Source organism: Trachinotus anak, unplaced genomic scaffold (assembly GCF_046630095.1).
Source record: "Trachinotus anak isolate AG129_WGS33_773 ecotype Australia unplaced genomic scaffold, CSIRO_AGI_Tana_v1 ptg000012l, whole genome shotgun sequence".
NCBI classification, from domain to species: domain Eukaryota; kingdom Metazoa; phylum Chordata; class Actinopteri; order Carangiformes; family Carangidae; genus Trachinotus; species Trachinotus anak.
Genome location: NW_027273863.1, coordinates 4,380,061 through 4,402,658, shown reverse-complemented (window position 1 = coordinate 4,402,658; position 22,598 = coordinate 4,380,061). Strand labels below are relative to the sequence as shown.

General features: G+C 39.9%; 1 protein-coding gene across 8 annotated transcripts in view; it reads right to left on the bottom strand.

Moving 5' to 3' along the window:
* The window catches only part of astn1 (astrotactin 1), a 415,092-nt gene that overhangs the window by 255,726 nt on the left and 136,768 nt on the right, over positions 1 to 22,598 (bottom strand). For all 8 annotated transcript variants that reach the window (XM_071490448.1, XM_071490449.1, XM_071490451.1 and 5 more), the window contains 3 exons: positions 19,022 to 19,106; positions 12,888 to 12,962; positions 5,617 to 5,754 (listed from right to left, as the gene is read on the bottom strand). In XM_071490448.1, coding sequence (XP_071346549.1) covers positions 5,617 to 5,754; positions 12,888 to 12,962; positions 19,022 to 19,106 — 298 coding nt within the window. The remainder of the gene's footprint in view (positions 1 to 5,616; positions 5,755 to 12,887; positions 12,963 to 19,021; positions 19,107 to 22,598) is intronic.

Here is a 22,598-nt window from a genome sequence, read left to right as displayed (position 1 = left end):
GGGCTAAAGAACAGAGAGGGGTAGATTTTAAAGATATCGATGGAGGGGAAGATCTAACTGTTAGTGGCAAACTATCCCACAATTTAGGGCCAACGACTGAAAATGGTCGATCACTTTTGATTTTTAATTGGGTGCATGGAATGGAGGGCAGTTCAGAGATGTAACCTGGTGCCAGTCCACACAGTGCTTTAAAAACAATTAAAAGAATCTTATAATCAGTTCTGAACTCACTGGTAACTGGTGAAGAGACACCAGCTCAGGGGAGATGCGGTCTCTCTTCTTGGTGCAGGGAGTCGAGCTGCTGCATTCTGAAGCAGCTGCAAGCAAGATAAGGTTGACTGACTGATTCCTACACAGAGAGACTTGCAGTAGTTGAGATAGGAGGAAATAAAATTGTGAACTATAGTCTCTAGATCTTTAGTGGAAAGGAATGATTATTTGGTGAGTGATCTGTGATGGGAGAAACCAGTGCTGACAGCTGAGTTTGATGTCAAACCAGAATCAAACATAACACTGAGGTTTCTTGCACTATAGAGGCCCGACAGAGGCCCGAGGGCACTGATTGCGGTTGCTTTGTTGTCTGCAGGGCCGAACATTAGGATCTCAGTTTAGCTAAAATAAGCTTTTTGCCATCTAGAATTTTACATACTCAGTACACTTCAGGAGGGAGTCAACACTGCATGGATCACAGGGTTTCAGCAGGAGGCACAGCTGGGTGTCGTCGGCGTAACAATGGTAGGAGATATTATATTTTCTGAATATAGACCTCAAATAAGTATATAGAGGAAATAAAATAGGACCTAATATGGAGGCTTGTGGTACTCCGCAGTAGATGAGTGCAGAGGAAGAGGACAATTTTAACAGAGGCAAAGGTAGGAGGCAAACCTCTGAGGCTCTGTCCCTGAATGCCAACAAAAAGCCTATGGCAATCTAAAAGGATGGAGTGAATGACTGTGTCAAGGCAGAGAGAGCTAACAGAATTAAAACAGTGTAATTTCCTAAATCTAAAGAGAAGGACAAATCATTTTCACCCCCAGGAGAGCGGACCCTGTGCTACGGTGTATCTTAGAACCTGAAATTTGTCCATTATGCTAAATTTATCCAAAAAGGAGATGAGCTGAGAGAAAGCTACTTTGTCTGTGATTATTAGGATCACACAGATTTGAGTTGGGTTTTCGATCAGAGGGTATACCTACCAACCTATTTTAAGCAAACTGAGACATAGCCATGTGGGATCTATTAACCATGTGAAAGTGACAAAAATTCTGGTCCTGGTGGTCTGAGAAAGTTATAAATTATATACATCTGCACTCCATTTGCTGGGGTTAAAGCCATTCAGCATAGATCACTGATATAAGCTGACATCGCCTATGCTGCTCTCTTACTGAGATAAATGTGCTACTCAGGAATAGATATTTTATGAAATCTGCTCCATGCATTGAAACATAAATATATATAACTCAAACAACAAAAATCCAACACTGATTAATAGCAATATAACATACTTCCATGCTTTCTTTTTTAGCTACAGCTACATGGCTCTAGGGGATGTTAATGTGTCTGTGGGTCCAACACTATGGTTCAGACAGACATATATCTCAACAACTATGAGATGGACTGGCATGTAATCTTTTACGGACTCATGTTGTTTCCTCTAGCCCAGAGGTTAGGGCAGGAAACTTGAAAGTGGGGCGCAGAGGGAGAGATGTCAGGAAAGGTGAGGTGATTCTGAAACACCTGTAACAACAACAGGAAGGTAGTTGTTGCACTCTGGCCATGTGATTTGGTCCACTTATCATCAACGTCACAACTGCAGCATTGGCAGAGACGCACATGCAGTTTGAGTACTTCATGTCCAGTTTCTGTCTTAGTTCAGTCAAATCTGAACACACAGACATAATACACGTTTTTATATTCATTATGACTTATATGTCTTTAGAATATCATTATCAGAGCTGTAAATCTGTTTAGAAATGAAAGAAAAAAATATGTGCTTTAAAATTACAGAACCTGCTTGAGAAACATCACATTTTCAAGTTTTCTCCAGTATCAAAGAAATCCAGTGATAGCTGCCTGCGCATCCATGGCGACGTTACAAACAGGAGCAGCTAATAGCTAATTCTGGATAGTTTTCATTCTGCCAATATGGAAGCAAACATTTATGCCTCAGCAGCTACTAGCTTTTCTTAGATGGCAGGTTTCGTCAGGATCATCAGGTGAACAGTGCCCCCCTTTCATGGCTGTTTCATCGATTTAAGCCCACTACATCACCACAGGGCTCAACTGTGAAGCCTTGTGTCCCAGGTGTGCCCCCTCCACACCTGACCATCACAGTTTTATTTTCAGTCCCCAACTGAGCTCTCTCCTCTTCATCCATACCCAGTGGCTGCTGTATGGAATGACAAAACTACATGCACGAACCCCTGCCACTAGATAAGTTATGTTATGTGCATTATTGACAGATGATAAGTGAGAAATAAGAAATGACATTGATGGACTTACTGATAAGTGACATTAACAGAAACTGTTAATATTCCATGTTCAGAAATCTCACCTCAAATGTTAAGCGGTTAAAAAAAAAAACTGTATGACACACACACCTTTTGATAATTAGCTGAAAAAAATTAAAATAGCACAGACAGTCCACCATAGGCACTAAGTTACTGACAAGGTTGTTGTTCCAGTAAGTTTTATTTTAGAGAATCCTGCTGTAGGACTTCTTCACATCTCAGTCATCCACAAGCTTGAAATTAGCAACTGCCTACATGCTAATGAGAAGAAATGATGGTGATATTCATTTGAGCAAGACTAATTTTACCTGACAGAATTTTCACAGGGCAAATAACCGTCAGCAAATTAGGGCAGGATCTGACATGGCTGTGCACACTAACATGTTGACAGAGCATGTTCCATCACACACTCCAAGACAATCCCCGCTACTAATTACATTAACCTGCCTCTTCTCTGCAAACTAATCCAGGTCACACAGACTTTATGCTGCAACATAATGATTTCAAACCAGCTGCATTCACGTGAACTCTCTCAGTGAATCATAATGCTGCTGACCAATGAGCTAGTACCACTGTTCACTGATGCATAAAGTCCTCTGGAGTCACATTTACAGTACCGTTTATAAAATAATGTTGAGTTCTGCATTTCTGGGTTAAGCCTTTCACAATAATGGTGTAGATTCATTTTGATTCTTGAACTTATGTAATTAAACTGTTGCCTAAGTGGTTAGAGGAGGTCTGAAATCAATATACTGACACTGTGTAAATTAAGCCTTTACTGTCTGCATCATAATGGTTTCTGCCAGAATCAGACATCTGTCAAAATAAGTAATTTCAGCCGCTACATTACAAAGACTGTTGGAGGTTGTGGAGAATGAGTCAACTTTGTAAAAGGATGTTTTAGAAAGTAATTACTATTACAAGGTGGGCATTATGGTGGTGTTATGGAAGACAACAAAAAGCTTTCTGAGCATATGGGATTTCCCCCAAATGTGCCTCTACTGAATAGCCAAGCTCCTTGAATGTGAAGAATTTGGCCTCATGGTGTCTCATGGTACTATAGATTAAAGGGGGATCAACAAAAAACCAACAGACCCTATTCCCTGGAATGTCCTCAGTCAATTCCATGGACATCCAACCAGAAAATGGTGCAGGACAAAAAGTGAGGGAATCTTCAAAAGGTAAAAGAACACCTGGACCCATTTGTAACATGTCTGCCTTGTTATTAAGACCCACTCCAATGAAAATGAAGTTTTTAACCTCGTTAAACAATCAGTCCTCCAACCTGAGCAACCATACAGGTCATTTTTTTTCAACCCTGTGATACAAACCATGGGAGTGTCATTGGAGTGCCTCCTATGGTAGCGGGTATACTGGACCTTGGTTGTCATGGCCATGGCCACTATAACAATGGGCATGACTTGGTTAGGTTTAGGAAAAGATCAGAGTTTGGGTTAAGATGCGTACTTCCTCAACATTAGTCAAACTTTGTTGTCATGGTTACAGTAATAACAACATGGGGAACTTTGTTGAATGTAGATGGACAATAGAAACAACACAAACTGCTACTTTCACATGGGAATCGAACACCACTCTCCTGTGTCATATTTCTGTGTTTTGCTGACCCATCCATCCACCCCAACCTCCTTCTGATGTGGACTTTGGCGCTCTATATACTACATAACTGAACTTTTCCCTTTGCTCTTGTCATAAGTACTACGACCACTAGATGTCACCTACAGTAGCAAGAATACGTAAATGTGTCATAATAACCTGCTGCACAGACGACGTATGCTTTTTCTTTTTTTTTTACAGGACAGTCCCTTGTTAACGTGTCCATGCGGTGTTTTTGATATGACATATTGAGCAAAATAAGCAGTCCATACCATGACTGCGTATTTCCACCTTGGAAATGCAGTGAACCAATGACACTCTCATAAAAACAGATTCAGAAAGCCAGGGATTCATACATCATATAACCTGCAGAACCAATCCTGCAACTTGCAGGGATAGGGGTGTGCAAAATAAACCCAAAACCTCGTCAGTACAGAGAGCGAGAGTTAGCACAACCACTAACACTGTGTCAGCCACTGCCGGTTACAAAGCTAACAAACAACATAAGTCTCCAATGTGTGTGTGGGGGGGGGGAGAGGAAGAGACCCAACATATCCCACCCAGAGCAAGCACTTGGTGACAGTAACATGGAAAAACTTCCTTTAAGAGGCAGAAACCTCAGGCAGAACCGGGCTCAGGGTGGGCGGCCATCTGCCTCGACCGTTTTAATCATTTTACATTTTACATACTTCAACATGTGTCTGAAGGGGAACTTTAATATGTCTGGTTCTGGACCAAACTTTTGGATTGAGCAACAACATCATCCTTGAGCCCCACCCCAGTGCTAACAAAGTGAAACAGCTAAATGATTCTGTTGTGGAACTGCTGTCAGCTCAGTCCAGTTTAATACTGCAGCATTGTTTTGGCTCATTTATGGCTCTCTCTGCAGCCCAGCCACAAACACAGTCATTGCACACAGGGCAGATTTTCTTTGAAGGAGTTATGAACCATTTAACAATCGAAATGCTCTTTATGGCTTTGAATTGCCAAGTGATTTTTTCGTCTTAGTCTTTTTTATTTTACTCTAGTTTTTCTGCCTCTTTATAATTGATTATGTGCTAGATCTCTGAGTTTTATTACTCACTGAATCATGACTGCTAAGACCTCTGCATCCACCTCACTGGGATGCTTGAGACTCACTGCAACAATAATAAATAAAAAACAATGCTGATTAAGTGAGAGGACAAACAGTGAGACGTGTTCAGAGAGTCAACAGAGGCTGCACTCTGCAAGAGGTGGTGGTTTTTTTGGAGGGGGGCAGGTTAATTTATCAAAACGCCAATACGTACTTTCTGTATTGTGAAGCTTCATCGGACACAAAAACTCAGAATGGACTGAAACTCGTGACTTGCTGTAGCACTTGCTCAGCAAACTTCTGCCTTGCTCCACAGCCTTATGAAATCTTTTATTTCTTTAGCTGGACCTTCTGTTATCATGTTACCATTCAAAGACACACTGAATGAAAGGGATTCCAGTAAATGTCATCTCTCACCGAACATCCACGGCATCCTCCATGACTGTCATGTCTGTCTTGCACTTGGCTGAGGGGTTGATGGCGAGCTCAGCAGGGGGGATGACAAAGCTTTTACTCAACGGCAACCACATTCCCTCTCCTAAGGTGTATGTGAACCTGCAGAGGGGGAGAAGGGTGCATGAGACAAGTAAGGTTACAGGTTTAGGCTTTTCAAAAAACCGCTTTGAAAGAAGGTGAAGTCACTGTAGGTGGAAACATCAAAGAAAAGAGAGTCATAGCAGACAAAATGACATTGACCGTGCAGCACAAAACATCACTTTGACTTTGGTGATTTCTTCAATGAAAACTGTTGACAAAAAGCAAAATACTGTAAATTAGTGAGCAACCCTGACAAAGTTAAGATGAACAGAAGTGACACAATTAAACAAAACCTGAGACTAAATCAATAATAAGAGACTAAATTAAATGTGAATCTAAAAATATCTTTAAAAATAACTCTGTTGAGAGACAAAGCTGTACAGAATTATTTGGGATCAACATTATTTGGGTTTGCAACTCTGAAGCATGATGAGAAAGATTCATCAAACATGCGCTAAGTAAGTCCTGAAATAAATTATCTTTTGGTCACTAGAAGGCAGCAGAAACTATAAACACAACACTCACATGCATGTGTCATTATTATTATTATTATTATTATTGATGAATATAGGGCCAATATTACTCTCCGCCAACTCCTGAGGGTTATATGTGTCTCTTTAGCCGCTAAATGCTCCACTATGTTCCCCTGCCTGTCACTACCTTTGTCTGGTGTTGGGTGTCAGGCAGGTGGTGCACAGTGGCTTTATCAGAGCAGTTTTGCAAAACACTGTGAAAAAACAATGAGTTTTAAACCCAAAACAAAGAGCTGAATAAAACTAAAAGAGCTGAGAGGTTACAATTCTGTCTGGACAACACTAGGAATGACTCCTCCCACAAACGAGTAAGAATGTAATCAAGGGGCAGAGTTACAGATATTTTAGTCACTTATGTATGGGTCAAGCTCTAAAAACCCTGGATCCTGAACTTCCCATGATGCAACCTGAAAGACTCTTTCATTAGACAGTCCCTGTCTCTTAATCTGTTGAAAGTTTAACTCAAAGTTTGAATCCAAGGCAAATCAAGATAATCTTCATGACATCATTGGGGTTGTTTTCTCAAACTTTAGAAAACCACAAGAACCATGAACAACAAGTTCTAAACAAACTCCACTCCATCGTCCATTCGCTAAAGCAGTGGGGCTGGAGCCAATCCAGACACTGGGAGAGCTGCACACCCTGGACAGGTCACCAGTCTATCATAAGGCCGACACCTAGAGACAAACAAGCATGCATGCTCACATTCAGAGTCACCAACTAACCTGCATGTGTTTGAACTGTGGGAGGAAACTGGAGGAAGCCGAAGCAAACCCTTGCAGGCTCCTGGAGAACATGAAACTCCACACAGAGAGGCCCCGATTCAAACCCAGAACCTTCTTCCTGTGAGGTGACAGTGCTAACCACTGCACCACTATGTCACCTTCTAAAGAACCTTCATGTGTAAAATCAGTGATGTTACACTACATCAGTGTTAAGTCTTCCTTGGAAGCAAAAACAACAACCATATCACATCAAAATAGCTACTTTTTAAAGATGAATGTTTTCACTGCATTAGTGATTCTGAATAAAGGCACCAGGCTGGTTAGAGGTGTTTTTTTTGTTTTTTGTTTTTTTTTCTTTTCTTTTTTCAGCAAAGTTATCCTTTTTGCAACTCTTTCTTGAGCAGGAGGACACTGTGTGCTAATTGACGAGATGCATATCTAATAAGAAACCCAGACATAAAAGGGCCAATGTGAGTTTCCCCTGAGACCAAACAGGCTGTAAATCTGTAAACAACAGATGTCTGCAACAAGGGCTTTAAAACAATTCTTTATTTGCGAGTCAATGAATATCATCAATCTTTAAACACGCTGCACATGAAATGTATTGCTTCCAACTTTAAGTTAAACAGTCCACGCTGATTAACATCAAATGCATTATTAGCGCTGATGAATTATGCATGCATACTTGTAGCACAAAAGGGAGGAACTTGTTGATTAAATGGTTAACAACCATTTTTATGCAGACTAAACACATTTCCTCATTCACAATTGTTCAATTTGCATTTAATAAAATGCTAAGTTTGCATAAGGAAAGGGCAGTGAATCATGGGGACTGCATGTATTACCAGTCACTTAAAAAAACAGAATGATTAAACCACTGTAGAAACAGAACACTTAATTATATCCAGCCAATTACTCCCTTTGTTTCAAAGTCAGGTTTCAGTGGATCAATGTGCTACTGCAAGTTTCCTGTGAAACTTGGGTTCTTGCAAGTTATTATGACGTGATAAGTCTATCAAAATGGTAATACTTCTGTATTATTCTTCTGGAAGCTGTTTCCACATCTCCCATAAGTCATTTCACCATTTCTTATGGGACTGTGTACAGCAGTAGAACTGAAATTCCCTGTGATGCAGGATGACGTATATGGGTGACCACAGAACAAATTAGCACCCACTTAACGAGCACTGCTTCATAGACAACTGGGGACTAGCTGCTATATGACTTATTTGGTTTACCCTCAGAGAAAGTGGAGGTGGAAAACACTAAGAGTTCCCATGAGAAAACAGTTGTTGAGTGGAAAACATGTTTGCCGTCCACAGAGGAGCTCCTGGCAGTTAATGCTGTGCAAATGGCACAAATGCTGTGTGTTTCAATGCTGACTCGTAGGAGAATTTTTCATGCATCCTCAAATTCGCTTTGTTCCATTCTACTCTCCATACCACTGTGATTCTAATGGCCCCATTTGCTTCTTTGTTTAATGGTAATACTGTATCTGCTTAAGCACACAGGATGATGGCTGCATGGCTCTCTGAGCACCAGGTGACATTCAAGGTCTTTTTTTCCGATGTGTGGAGCCAAGAGGGTGGTTTGGTGAAGTTAAAAGCGAGAGACTGACACACGTTTTAAATGAGGATGGATGGCTTGGCGGTTTGAGGACAAAGACATTTTAAACCGCACTGTTGGACAGAATGAGAAAGAAAAGGCTCCTGCAGAAAATGTGCTAGCAGGGAGAACTGTGTGGGGACGCATTTCCTTCGGATATTAAATCAATTGAAATAAAAAAAATTAAAAAACACAATGCATGTGAACACATTAAAAACGAAGTCTGTTAGTTTTGGCTAATGGGACTCTAAAAAGAGCAACTCTGGATGTAGGGGATGGGAGGTGTGACACTGAACGAAGCGTGATGCCTCCTGTGTCTGTTCCCTTCGTAAAGACTAAAGCTAACAGCCATGAGAGTGGGCCACATGGACTGTATGGTTTTCCTTTTTATTGCAAGCAGTAGCACAAACAGTCTTTTGTTGTTTTTGCTGCTGTACTATCAGAGACTTGTAATGAAGGCAGTAGCACATCCTGCTCTGTCTCAAGTCAGGGAATGAATCATTTGGGGAGGAAAAAGCTGTTACAAACATTGTTAGGTAGCTCTATCACAGACAAGTGCTCTGCTCTGTGTTTCTTTGTGAAGGTTGCCCAGTGAACATCTTGTCAACTACATTTGTTATATTTAAGGCACATCTCCTGTCATGAAACAGAGGGCTAATGGTCACTGAGCATGGTAATGATTAAAACACATTCTAACGTTGCGTTCTACATTTTACTTAGACCCTGAAAGCTGAATTAATTCATTCTTTGGCCACCTGGGGCATGCAAACAAGGTCCAGAACAACAATAACAGTTAACCAGCATTAGCATTCTCTGTTTTTGTTTTAGCCCCTGTGAAAATGACCTGGCTCTTTAGCAGGTAGGTGTTCAACTCTGCTCACCAGCTGGTTGCTAACTGTGTCTGTCTGTTTGGTGCACAAAATGTGCAAGGGGTTTGTCATTGTGTTTTACCATGAGACATGTGTTATGACCTGTCAGTACAGGAGGCCTCTTAGATGTGTTTGTCAGTTATTCATCTCATGCTCACGGCTGTCCACACAGGTCACATAGGGGCTCGCATTTTGCGCACGTGTGATTGTGAACCAAAGAAAATTTTAAGCTCCAAGTCGATTTTCTTCTGTTTTATGCTCTAAATGCCGCCAAAACAAAGGCGACCTGCACTGAACACTGTGTCTGAACACGCTGTGTAGACAGACGGAGCAGCTCACACTGCACAACCTGTGTAGACACTGTGTTACATGAACGCGGTCACTCATAGTGACAAATCCATTTGGGATTATCACCATACTCTGCACATTCCCTTAGCTCTTTCAAGCATCTTAGCATTTTTCAGCTAATTGCTTTGCTTTTAGAGGCTGTAGCTCTATTGTTTGCATCGCTCTCAATGCCCTCTTCAAACTCATATACAGCATCACTGTATGGCACCAAACCGCAGATAAAGCAGTGGAGCATTGAGAAGCTAAAAATCCAGATATTTCTCTCACATGTTTGTGGAGATCAAATCAGACCTAAACAACAGTAAAGACTGGACTTGAAATTTCTTGGGTCACCACCAACTCCAAATGAACACTGTGTCAGCAAACCAGTCTTCATAAGGTGACAATATGTCACCATTGTGTTTGCAAAGAAATGCAATTACTGACTTTCTGGCCACTTGGGGGCAATAGAAACAAACTGTGAACACAACATCAACATATTTGTTTGCATTTACACATCTATCTATTTGAGCATTCATTTGAAGATGTGTTTCTGGTTTCTGTTTTTGATGTCTAGCAGCTCCTGAGTGACATATCAGAGTGTTCAGCTGCTAAATCCTCCACTATTTTGCTGCTGGTTGGTGCTGAGAAAGTTTTGCAGAATGGGGTTTTTGGAGCTTATTGGACTGTTGTGGCCAATAATGACGCTATCTGAGTGATTAGAGTGAACCAAAACAGTAAAGCTGTGGGCTGGAAGGCTAAACAATCAGCTGAACCTCGCTATAGAGCTCAGTGAAGCTGAGAAAAGTTACAGATTCAGCCGATAATTCTCTGTAGCTTCATCACTGTGAGTGACACCTTTCACATTGTCCAGTGCCACAGACTGGGTGGAAGAGAGACTGACTAAAATATTGTACATTGTGGTCTTAAAAACATAGAATGACTCCTTATCCTTCAAGGAAATGACGAAGATGAGTATAGAAATAATGGTATCATAAAGTTATTTAACCCTCCTAACATGTTAGCAAAGGTTTAAACCTTTAGGGTCTATTTTAACGATCCAAAGCACAAGTACATTTAGGATGTGTCCGTGTCACTTTTCCTGTTTTAATGGCGGAAAACACCGTTGCTGCCCCAGGCTCATGGTTCAGAAAGGTTGTACTTAATCTCTTAATTAACATCCAATAAACCAATCAGAGTGCCAACTCCCATTCTCTTTAAAAGCAAGGCACGCTTGCACCTTGGATGATTGCCACAGTGTTTCACACAGAGTTAGATTCTATTTGTGGTTAGTTGATTACATATTGTGACTGACCAGTGAGCCCAGTCCAAGCACAGGCACACAGCAGCTCTGTGCTCTCTAGGGGCAAAGGAGGGCTGAGTGAATCAGTGAGCTGCGAACAGCTCTATATAGAAGTAACGGCACACATATGTTCTGTGATGAGAAGTGTGAATAAATATTTAATCTTCGAATAAATATTCGCTATAAAACTGTGGTGGAAAAATTTAGTTGATGAATGGGAAATACTATGGTGGATTTACCTGGTGGTAAGAAAGGATGCTTCCCTGCAGAGCCTCATGCAAAAGGTATCCATGACACATGGCAACATGTACAACACACAATATGCCACAAACAGTGCTCTGACCTTCTGAGGCTATATTCTAATGTTCCACTTGACTTAATGCATTTTCAGCACAATCTGCTTGCACATAATAAACATGTTGCACAGCCGCCTTTGTAGGAGTATATTACTGTCTTGACGATGCGCCTTTAAAATAACAGTAAAATACTGTGCCACTGAGTTAAGACCAGATTTTTGTTGTTCAATCACGTAATCACTTTCCACCCCCTCAAGATAGCAATGCACCTGACCGGACCTCATTTTAAGAGCGACACGTCCATAGGCGCACAGATAGACGCAAGTATGTTTGCTGTCTAAACAACAGAATGACAGCTGTGTTAATTATCAGACACCTGCGCACACTCACTTAGTGTTTCCAGTCAAATTTCATCAATGACTGAATTAATTAACAAGCAATGAAAGAAAACTTGAATTATCATCCAGTAAAATGTTTTATATGCTTAAGTAACTTGTTATACATCCATGGCTATAAATATATATATTTATTTTGATATTCTATGTTCATTCGAACTCATTTAACTTATATTCGGTTAATGATTTTTAGTATAAAATCTGCACAATTGATCTATTTCATTCCTTAGGATGAACAGAAACAGGAAAATATATCATCAGACAATGAGAAGCTAATGATAAACAATAAAATAATTCCCATAATAACTTGTTTGTATTTTCTTATATGTTACAATGAGCATTTAATGTTACATCTGATGTGCTATGGGTCAAACTGACCACATATACTTTCTTATGAAAAAGGTGCACCTATATTTGGGTTGCTACACGTTCCGTATAATACGGGGTTGTCCCATATCTGAAAATAAAAAGCTGTACAAATTATGTCCCATATTGACTCAATACAGTACAATTTTTTAGGTTAGGGTTGCTCCTTAACTTTAAAAAAAAAAATAAGGGATTTTAAAGACAAGAAAAATGATCAAAATGTATTATATTGTATTTCGTAGGTAATGGTTGAGGATGCACTGTAAGGCTTGGTTTTGATCAGAAAAAATTTAACGTACATTTCATACATCTTAACCACTGAATATTTGATGTTACGAAGCTGTGGATGACAAAATTTGAGTTCATGTGATCACACAAAAAAGATATTATTGCCAAGTATTAATTGCTGCCTTGGCCGACTGGATTTCCTCTCCAATCAGTTCCACGAACACATAGCTGTAAAATTAAGTTAAAACTTGGTTATCAAAATCATAACACACGTCTGACCTGAGAGAAAATAAGCACCTTTAAAAACAGACAGTCTCAGCTACAGAAGGCCTTCTGCAGCTAGAGCTCACAATCCTCCCACAATCATACGGGAGAGAAACAATCAAAAGCTAGAGTACCAGAATTATAAACAGTTGTTTGACTATACAATCTTTTGTGCAGCATTCATCGTGTAGCACCACTGAAATAATGTAGTCATATAAAATTTTGTGAAGTTCCCCTTACCTGAAAATGCGATCAGAAGGTTGTTCTCCCATCACAAGATCAAAACCACGTTGGAAGATGGTGTAAGGCCAGGGACTGGCACGAAAAACAGAATGGATCAGAGGAAGGGAGAAAAAAGAGGAGAGAGAATAAAACTGTGTATTAAAATCAAAGCCACAGAAGCATTACATTTTTCAGTGTACCCATCCTCCTAATTTAACCCGCCATAAAATCACAAGCCGTGTTTCACTGTCTAACTTTGCATCATTCCCGCCTTCCAAAGCCTCACAAATCACAAACAGCATTACGTTGTGCGCTATGTGTAAACATGTTGATTGAAAAATGTGTTTTCTGACAGCTGACATGCAACGTGACATTGGATCATATCTACAGTATTTACCAGGGGAGGGGATAAGAGAGGATGACAGGATGAGACAGAAAGGGAGAAAGAGACACAGAAGGAGGGAGAGAGGGTGACGGAGAGAGCAGACAATGGGGAAAGAGAGACAGCGAGAGCGAGAGAGAACGAGCAACATCGAGAGGGTGAGACAGATGCCAAGAGGCAGAAGTGAGAGAGGGAGAATGATGGAGATTAATGGGGAGTGGCAGCTTGGGGACTAAACACTCTGCAAAGTGAGAGTGTAAGGAGGAGAAGTGACAGTGGCCCAATGTCATTCTGAGCAAACTCCTACACTACTGTAAGCAAAAAGAACATCAAGGAAGAAGGGAGCGGCTTCCATGCCACAGGCTGTGGTCATTAAACATTCAAGTTACCCCAGGGTGCCCACTCTGTCACACAGAGACAGTGACACAGGGAGAGCACCAGGGAAATGAGATACAGAGGTGCACAGCTGGGTGGGCAGAGGGGAAAATCCAGATGTCTCAAAAATGTAGAGCAAAAAAAAAAAAAAAAAAAAGGAAAAATGAATCCACATGTTGAACATACACTGAAGTTGGTGTGGGATGCAGCCAAAATAAAGAGAAAATAGCAAACTCTGTCCGCTGCAAGCTACAGCCTGGTGATATTATAGGCAAGAATGTAGCATGAGCTTTTCTTGCCTTTTACAATCAATCTCTCTGACAGTGTGATAACATTATTTTAGGGGGTAGCAGAACCCAGTGCTAGTCCATAACACATAAAAGAAATCCAAGGAAGGTATTTATTCATTGTCAGAATTTCTGAAAAGTAGCCTGTGGAATTTTTGACCACAATTAACACGATAGAGGATGTTTTCTCAAACATGTCCCCGCTTTGTTTATATCATGATGATGCACATGCACACATACAAGCCCGCAGGTGACCCAATACTGACAACACTTTTCTCAAAGTGAGCAACATTTAATGAAAAAATAACCTTTGTTTACAGAGCACCTTTAATTAATTACATAAACATAAGTAAACAATGCAGTTTACTGTGAAGTTGTGTAATTATTTCAATTTGTAATTATCAAATAATACAATTACATAAAACACAATTAATTTGATTATAATCAATCAATTTAATTAATTGATACATACAAAAAAAGTTGTTTTAAATTGAGAGATTGTTTTAACTTGGATTTCAACAATACATCGATCATTTCATTAAAAAAAATCATAAATAACATTTTAAGGCTTATAGTTTTTACTGATAGGTGTCTACTCATGTTTCTGTTAGTATTGTAGATGACTGTAGATGATGTCTTGACAGACATGCAGATGGACTGATGAATGATGATGTCATGAATGATGGCTCCATTCCACACATCCAATTGAGCAACATTATCTAGGACCGAGGTATTATTTATTTGTCCCAATAATACTGGGGTTTTAAAACACAAATGAATTATGACAGTATTTCTCATTTGAACTAATGACAGATTTAGACTGGGGATTGCACCAGGAATAATTATCGAAATACAGTTTTTAGTTGGCCTGAACCAACAAACAACTATTTCAAAAAGTGTAAAAAAAAATTACTCATCATGTCTCTTTTCAACATGTTTTAATTGACTTTTTTTTTCCTTTTACTATTTTATTTTATTACAGTTTTACTTGCAATGTATTTGGGTTTTTATCCTCCCTTCACAAACATAGTCCATTTTGCATAATACTGTATTCACATAAACATGTTTCATTATGTTAAATATTGTTCTAAATTACAGCATAGATCTTCTGCAAAATCCATTTAGATACTGTTCGTAGATCACATGACCAACTCAGAATGTCTGTTTTGGGTTAATCCAGTTAGTTAAATACCTGAAATATCAAGAGACTTTATCACATTTATAACAAATCTTATACATATCCAGTACTGTACAGCAGTCGTGTGTATTGATTTGCAACATTGCCCAAAATTGTGCAATCACCCAGACTTCTAAAAGAGAGAGATACCACATGATAAAAAGTACAACTCTGTGATGGCTGACAAATGTGTCTTTTTACAGTATCTATTATTTTTATGAACAGTCCAATTCCAAAAAAGAACAACTCAATCTGAAATATGATGCATCTTGCAACTAATAAAATAAGAATAATCCCACAATATGTTTACACATCAGAACACTCCACTTAATGCCTGTCACAGAGGAAACCATCCTGAAGGTCAACACTGTCTTTTCTGAGGTGACTTGTTCTTTCTGGGACAGTAACATCCCTGCACATACACCCCAGTGGTCACCCAGTGGTTGGCACTGTGGCTGTGGTGTTAGCAAAAAGTCAAGGACTTTTTTAATAAGCAAATGCGAACCCAATTAAGCACTTATATGACTTCCTGGGACATAGTCTGAAACAGCAATTTTCAAAGCCAAAAGACATCAAGTCATCACTTGGAATCATTATTGTAATATAGAGGAAGTGACATTGCACCCAAAGAGATGAGCAGAACAAAACCATGCTAAAGCAGCTACAACTTTACTGAGTTGCCATTAATCTAAAGTGATCAACTGCTTAAATTCATACAACTGTCTTTTTAGGACTAAGTATTTGTGTTTTAGGGGCACTCCAACAATTTGAAGATCTATACTCAGCATATGGAAAGACGTCGTGGCTGTGCAGGATGATGTCACAGAGATGGGACAGGGATAGGGTCTGGAGGATGCATTTTATAACAACATGCCTGCATTACAGAGTAGATGTGTGGAGTTTTTGAAAAAAAACAAAAATAATCTATAAGAGAATTTTTTAAAATATGCTACTGGTTCCATTTGTAGGAACTTAACTCATGTTCAAGACTAAAAATCAGGATATCTCAGAAAAACACTGGATAATGGCATTCAAAAAACCTGAATCCTCCCCTGCCCCCACCAGACACTAACCTCTCAGCATATATCTTTGCCTCCTTCTTCACTGAAAAGGTGGTGGCCATCTGTAGCAAACTCTAAACTCTGAAACTCCCAGAGACAACCTGCCTCTGCTGATGAAGGGCACAAAGTGCAGGACTCCAAAAAATCCATTATGCGGTTGTCCTACCACATGTCCACCCAGATCTCCTCAAATGAAAGACACAGCCTTCTCCTCATTCAGCCCTCTCACTGAGGGCAATGTGCCAAAATTTCTAACCAGTAGCCATCTGACTACATGTACACTAGATCCTGTTTCCACAAACCTCCTCCAAACCATATCTCCCCCCATTGTCCCTGCAGTCACACATGATAAATGCTTCACTGGCTTTGGAAACATTCCAAACCGCTTTCAAACTGGCTCAGGTAACTTTTCTGCTCAAAAAACCCTCACTTGACCCTGCTCATGTGGAGAACTATGTATCTTGCTGGACCTCTCAGCAGCTTGTGATACAGTGAACCATTGCATCATTTGCATCTGCTATTCGTACACTCCAACATGGGCATCGTGGGCAAAGCCCTTTCTTGGTTCAAATCCCATCTTACTAGGCACTCCTTCACTGTTTCACGGCAAGAGAAAATGTCCTTAGCCCATCCTCCCCAACTGGAGTGCCCCAAGGATCGGTTCTGGGACCCCTCCTCTTTGCAATATACACCACTTCCTTGGGTCCAATTCTTCACACATATGGCTTCTCGTATCACTGCTACGCTGACGACACCCAGCTATACCTGCCGTTCCCACCAGATGACCCCATGGTCTTGTAAACCTTTGTTTGTTTCTCTGACATATCTGCATGGATGAAGGAACGCCAACTTCAACTAAACCTCTCAAAGACTGAACTCATAGTCATCTCGGCTAATCAGTCTCTTCATTATGATATTGATATCAAAATCGTGTATTCTTCCCTTACCCTTATCTAAGGTTGCAAGAAACCTGGCAGTAATGTTTGATGACCAACTGTCTTTCTCCAACCATGTTGTTGTGCTGCTTTGCTCTTTACAACATCCAGAAAATCAGGCCTTACCTGACTCAGTCTTCCACCCAGCTCTTAGTCCAGGCGACGGTTATCTCTCACCTCGACTCCTGCAATTTCTTTTTGGCAGGCCTTCCTCTGTGCTCAGTGAAACCGTTACAGATGGTCCAGAACACAGCAGCCTGGTCTTCAATCAGCCCAAAAGGGCACATGTGACTCCACTACTCATCGACCTAGACTGGTTACCCATGGCTGCCTGAATCAATTCAATTCAAGTCACTAATGCTTCCCTTCAGAGTGACTTCTGGGTCTGCACCCATCAACTTGAACTCAGTCATACAGCCTCATGCTTCTTCTCGGCCACTGAGTTCCTCCAGGGAACGTCATCTGGCATTGCCATCCCTGCCCACAACGCATTCTCAGTCCAGACTGTTCTCATATGTGGTTCCCTGATGGTGGAATGAGCTACCATGTTCTATTAGAGCAGGGGCGTCCCTCTCTATTTTCAAGAATCTCTTGAAAACTCATCTCTTCTGAGAGCACGTCCTTTCCTAAAACCTTGACGTGTCTAACTAGCACTTACTATGCACTTTTTGATACACTTCCTTATGCAATTTCTCAACACTTATTAAATAGATGTGTTACCTAATACCTACACGAAGGTTTCCCACTGCACTGTAGCTTTACTATTGTCCTGCACCTGTAAGTTGCTTTCGATAAAAGCATCTGCCAAATGAGTAAATGTAATGTAATGTAATGTATTAGGTGGGATTTTAAAAAATTCTCAAAGAAGGGTGTGACAGTGAAGGTAAACTGTCTAGGTGCAGCAATGGAAAGAGCTTCTTCACTTTTAAACTTTGACTGGGAACATGAAATAGCAAGGAGCATCTGGTCAGAGAATATGTAAATGTAACATATGTAAATATATTGAATTTCGAAATATGAAATATATGTACATACAAAATACATGAAAAACATATATGTAAAAATAATTTATAAAACCTATTAGAAATTGGAGTAATTGAATTTACTGACATATATGTCTAGCATTACATGTATGTTTATGTATGTATGCTTATATTGTAGACATATGTTATGTAAATATATATCCATCCCAAAGCCTGTCAGTATATTTTGATATTATATACAGTGGGTTCAAAAAGTCTGAGACCACTTTCACAGGAAGATAAAAGATGTTTAAGCAGTTAAGGAGGCACGCTACAGGGGAGACTGGTCTTTCTTAAAGGAAGCAATGAGGAGTCTCACTGCAGCATTTTGAAATAGCCTCAGGAAACATAGCTAACTTAAGTGTAAGAGCTAGTTATCAATAAATAAAAGCATGTAGGATGGTCTCCAGATCTCTAAAAGAGAGAAACAGTTATTTATTTTGCCAATAACCTGGTTGTCAAACTGTAAGGCAGAGTCCAACATGACACCCAGATTTCTCCTATATGGGATTTTCACATATGAGAGGCTGAAGAAAATCTTTTTTTTTTGGACTAATTATTAGGACCTCTGTCTTACTCTAATTAGCCATCCTCAAATAAATCTAATCTGTATATCTGTAAATCTATTATCTATACATTTTCTAATCAAGTAAATACTAATTTGTTTAGCACTATCTACAGTAGGTGACTCTGTATTTGATGTCTACAGATAATTAGCATCTTATGAATCATTTAGGTGCTCCATTGTGATTGGAAACATTGCAGCTCTTTTTGATTTATCTGTCCAAGAAAATGAACGGCCTTGTTTGATGCATAGGAGGATTCCCTGGCTGTAAATGATTTATCCACAATTTCTTCTTCTCAGACTGATAATGAGCAATCACCCCCTCATCGGGTGATTATAATAACTTACCCCTGATTGGGCCCCCACTCACTGCGGATGCAGAGGTGCTTGTGGACGGGGTCCTTCATGTAGCCGTCTAGGCAGAGGCATTCTCCTGCAAACAGAAAAGCAGCAATTCAATCATGTGTTCATTATCGTCGAGCCTTTTGTATTTCATTGGAGAATTCCCTTTGCTCCAATCCTTTTGTTTTTCTTCACGAGAGCTATCCAAGAGATGATCCTCTTCAGGAAGACAGAGTACTCTTAGTCATCTCTTATTTTTAATGATGTAGTCATAGTTTTTTTTTTTTGTTCAAATTTCTCAGCAAAAGTCTTCTAGCAGGAGCTCTTGACTATTGCGATTGACAATAAGTTTTCTTACCCTAAAGCATGAAAATAACTTGTTTGCTGAGTAGTGTCTTGAATGTCTTATCTATAATAAATGTTTAAACCTAATACAAGCACAATACATAACAACTTGAATCTCAACAATACAGGGAGCAAACGGTTCAATTCAAAACACAGGGCTCATACGCTTCAATGAATTCACAGTATTTACACAAAACATATTTTGACAGAAATCAATTAAATAAAAAGTTCTTATTTACTTTCTGTCAGGCATACAAAGGAAAAACTATCCTAAGTGAGATTTATACTCCTGCCGAACTGCTTGGATGGTCAGATGGTGTCAGCTGCCTCCTCCCAACACACACCTTTCCGACGCTGGATAACAAGGCTCTGTGTCCAACCATTTCCCTAACTTCCAACATTCACATCTGGAGGTGGTGGTTATTGTCGCTTGACAAGAGCTTCAGCCACCGTTGTCTTTCTGATACAAGAGGTTATAATACATCCACTGAGCAGCGCTACATCTTCAGGGCAGACTGGAGGCTACAGTGGGTCGCCATCAGAAAGTAATGAGACCAACTGGGGCTACCTGGTTAGCATGCTAACTTCAGGGGAAGAAAAGACACAATAGAGGCAAGACTTAACATTGGCTTTACTTTAAACTGCTGGAGACAGCTCTTGGTGAGTAAAGGAATGAAGTTTGATGCTGAACTCGCAACATTTCTTCTGGACTGGCAAGTAGACAGCTGTTAATGCAAACATGGGCAAAACTTTCAAATAGTCCCTTATAACTCACCAGCTATAGTAGTTTGCATGATGAAAAAAACAATAATCATACTAGGATAGTAAAAAAATACTCTCAACAGAAAGAAATGAAGCTCTGCGAGTTGGGGCAATGCAATTGCACATGTTGAAAATGTTTTAACTTGTATCCTGAGCCATGAAGGACAAGAGAGAATACAGAGTCAGAGAGGAGGGAGAGTTCAGAAAGAGAAAAAAAAAAAAAAGATTAATTCAGATTTGGAAATCAGTCTGTCAGAGCTGTCATAAGGCAGAGCTGCTGCTTGTTTTCGCATTGCTGGTGGCCAAAAGGCATATCCTGAAAAACCGCTGCGGTGATCTTCACTTTGTATCCAAAAACAGCCTCCTTCTTATCTCAGAGAGAGAAAGAACAGCAACGCACCGACTTTTATGTTTTTGAATTGGAGGATATTGTTCCACCACTGACAGCAAATCACAAAAATCACTAGGATTCTGTGTTGTCTCACCACGCGCAAAAAAAGACATCACATAGTCACTTTGAAATTTGTTGTCTATCCCATTTGCCTAAACTTTACAGCTCCTGTAACAGTGGAAACACAAAAACAACTTTGGGTTCCCCAGTAGTTTCTACTTTAATTGCTGGGCATCCTAGAAGGCAATACTGAAGTTAACTTTGAATCATTACTCCAATGATCTACATTTAATAAACTCTGTTTATGTTAGTGTTATTTCACAGCTATCTGGCTATATCCAGTGACTGTATATTTAATGGGAAATTATTAGATCATTAATTTGTCTAATGAACAGACACTTAGAGCATGTGATTATTACTAAAGCAAAGCCTTTCTGGGACTGTGATGTCCCAAAATTCACTTAGCACTCGGGGCTATGGCAGCATTTTGGGGCAACTGTTAATAGGATCATGTGCAACACTGCTTATCTGAACTGTCTACAGATTGAGGCACCGTGATCATCTAAAACTGATTCTAAACCCTGGGTTCAGGACCCCGTGTGTTTAATATAGATACTTGGTCACTGAGGATTTTGTGGACTTATCTACTGATATGTTTGACCAATTTAAAAGAGAGAAAGAAAGAAAGAAAGAAAGAAAGAAAGAAAGATGTCTGATACCTCACAGGAGGGATTAGAACAATACATTGGAGGAGGGATTTGGATTTGGTCCATGCTCTTCGCTGGCATCCTCCTGATAAGTGAAGCCTTTTAAAACAGAACAGTGAAGCATCAGCTCTTTGTTCTGCTGTCAGCTCCCAGGAGAAATGTCGGCCTTGACTTTGTTCAGTATGATTGATGGGGTCTCACCTTTGGTTTGGAGGGTTACCCATGAGTAACATGTACAACATGTTCTGCTCATGCTCAATAGGAGGCAAGTGAAGGGCGCTGGGCTCTAGGCTTTTATTCAGCACTGCTAATGGAAAAGGTCAACTGTCAGTACCTGCCAGGCTAAAGGAAATCATATCCACAGATTTCTCTGCTCGCATTAGTTGAATAAAAAGGAAATGACTCGAGCCATTTGTGCTCAAGACAATGTTTATATTTAATAATATACTTATGTATATTATGAGCATATTTGTGTGCTCTTTAGTTGAGACCACATCAGGTCAAAGACAAAGTCAATCTTTGAAAGAGAGACCAGAAAAAAAATCCTACTCAAGACAAATACAGAGACGTGAAAACTCTGCCTTTTTCAAAAATAATCCCTCTCAATCACAGTACATCCAGCTCTATAGGCTCTATAAACATTCAACATCCATTACCTTTTTGAATGAACAATGCAAATAAATTTGAGAGCTTCAATTATTTGAAGTGCTTAGCTGGAAGTAAGTGAAGAGAAATGAGGTAGAGGACACTTTTTCAGTCTGCAGTCAGGTCTGCAGTTTCAACAGCCTCTTGTTGTCGCTGACACAAATGCCAAAGTCAAAAAAGCTACAAGACCAGATCAGTTCAGGTAAGGTAAGGTAAGTTCAAGTCTGAACTCTTGTAGAACGTCTTCAGAAGCAAAGCACACGTGCAAAAGTGCACTCCACATTGGACCTGCATTAAAGGAAAATTCCAGCTCGTCACAACTGGGCTTTTTGTTTCCATTGTTTTAGACATCATTATGACAGCACGGTAGTAGTAATTGCTAAAATCTGATCTGGGAACGCAGTGACATTGAAGTTTGTCGGGGCAAGAAACATGGACAGTCAAGATGATCAGGTTTTAATCAAGCCAGCTATTTAGCCAGATTATCAAAAGCAGTAATTCTCAAAGCCTGGGCAGCAACCTGAAGATCCATGTAGTGCTGTTTAAATTAAAGGTCCCATATATCTTACACTTTTCCTGTGCTTTATTTTAAATGTTCTTATCTATAGATAAAATAAATAAATAAAATTAAATTTGTGGTTTTTAATACAAAAAACATCTCAATGTAGTTTTACATCTCCTCTCTCTCAGGCTTCTCTCTGGAAAAGAAGATTTCTGATTGGCTGGGCGATCA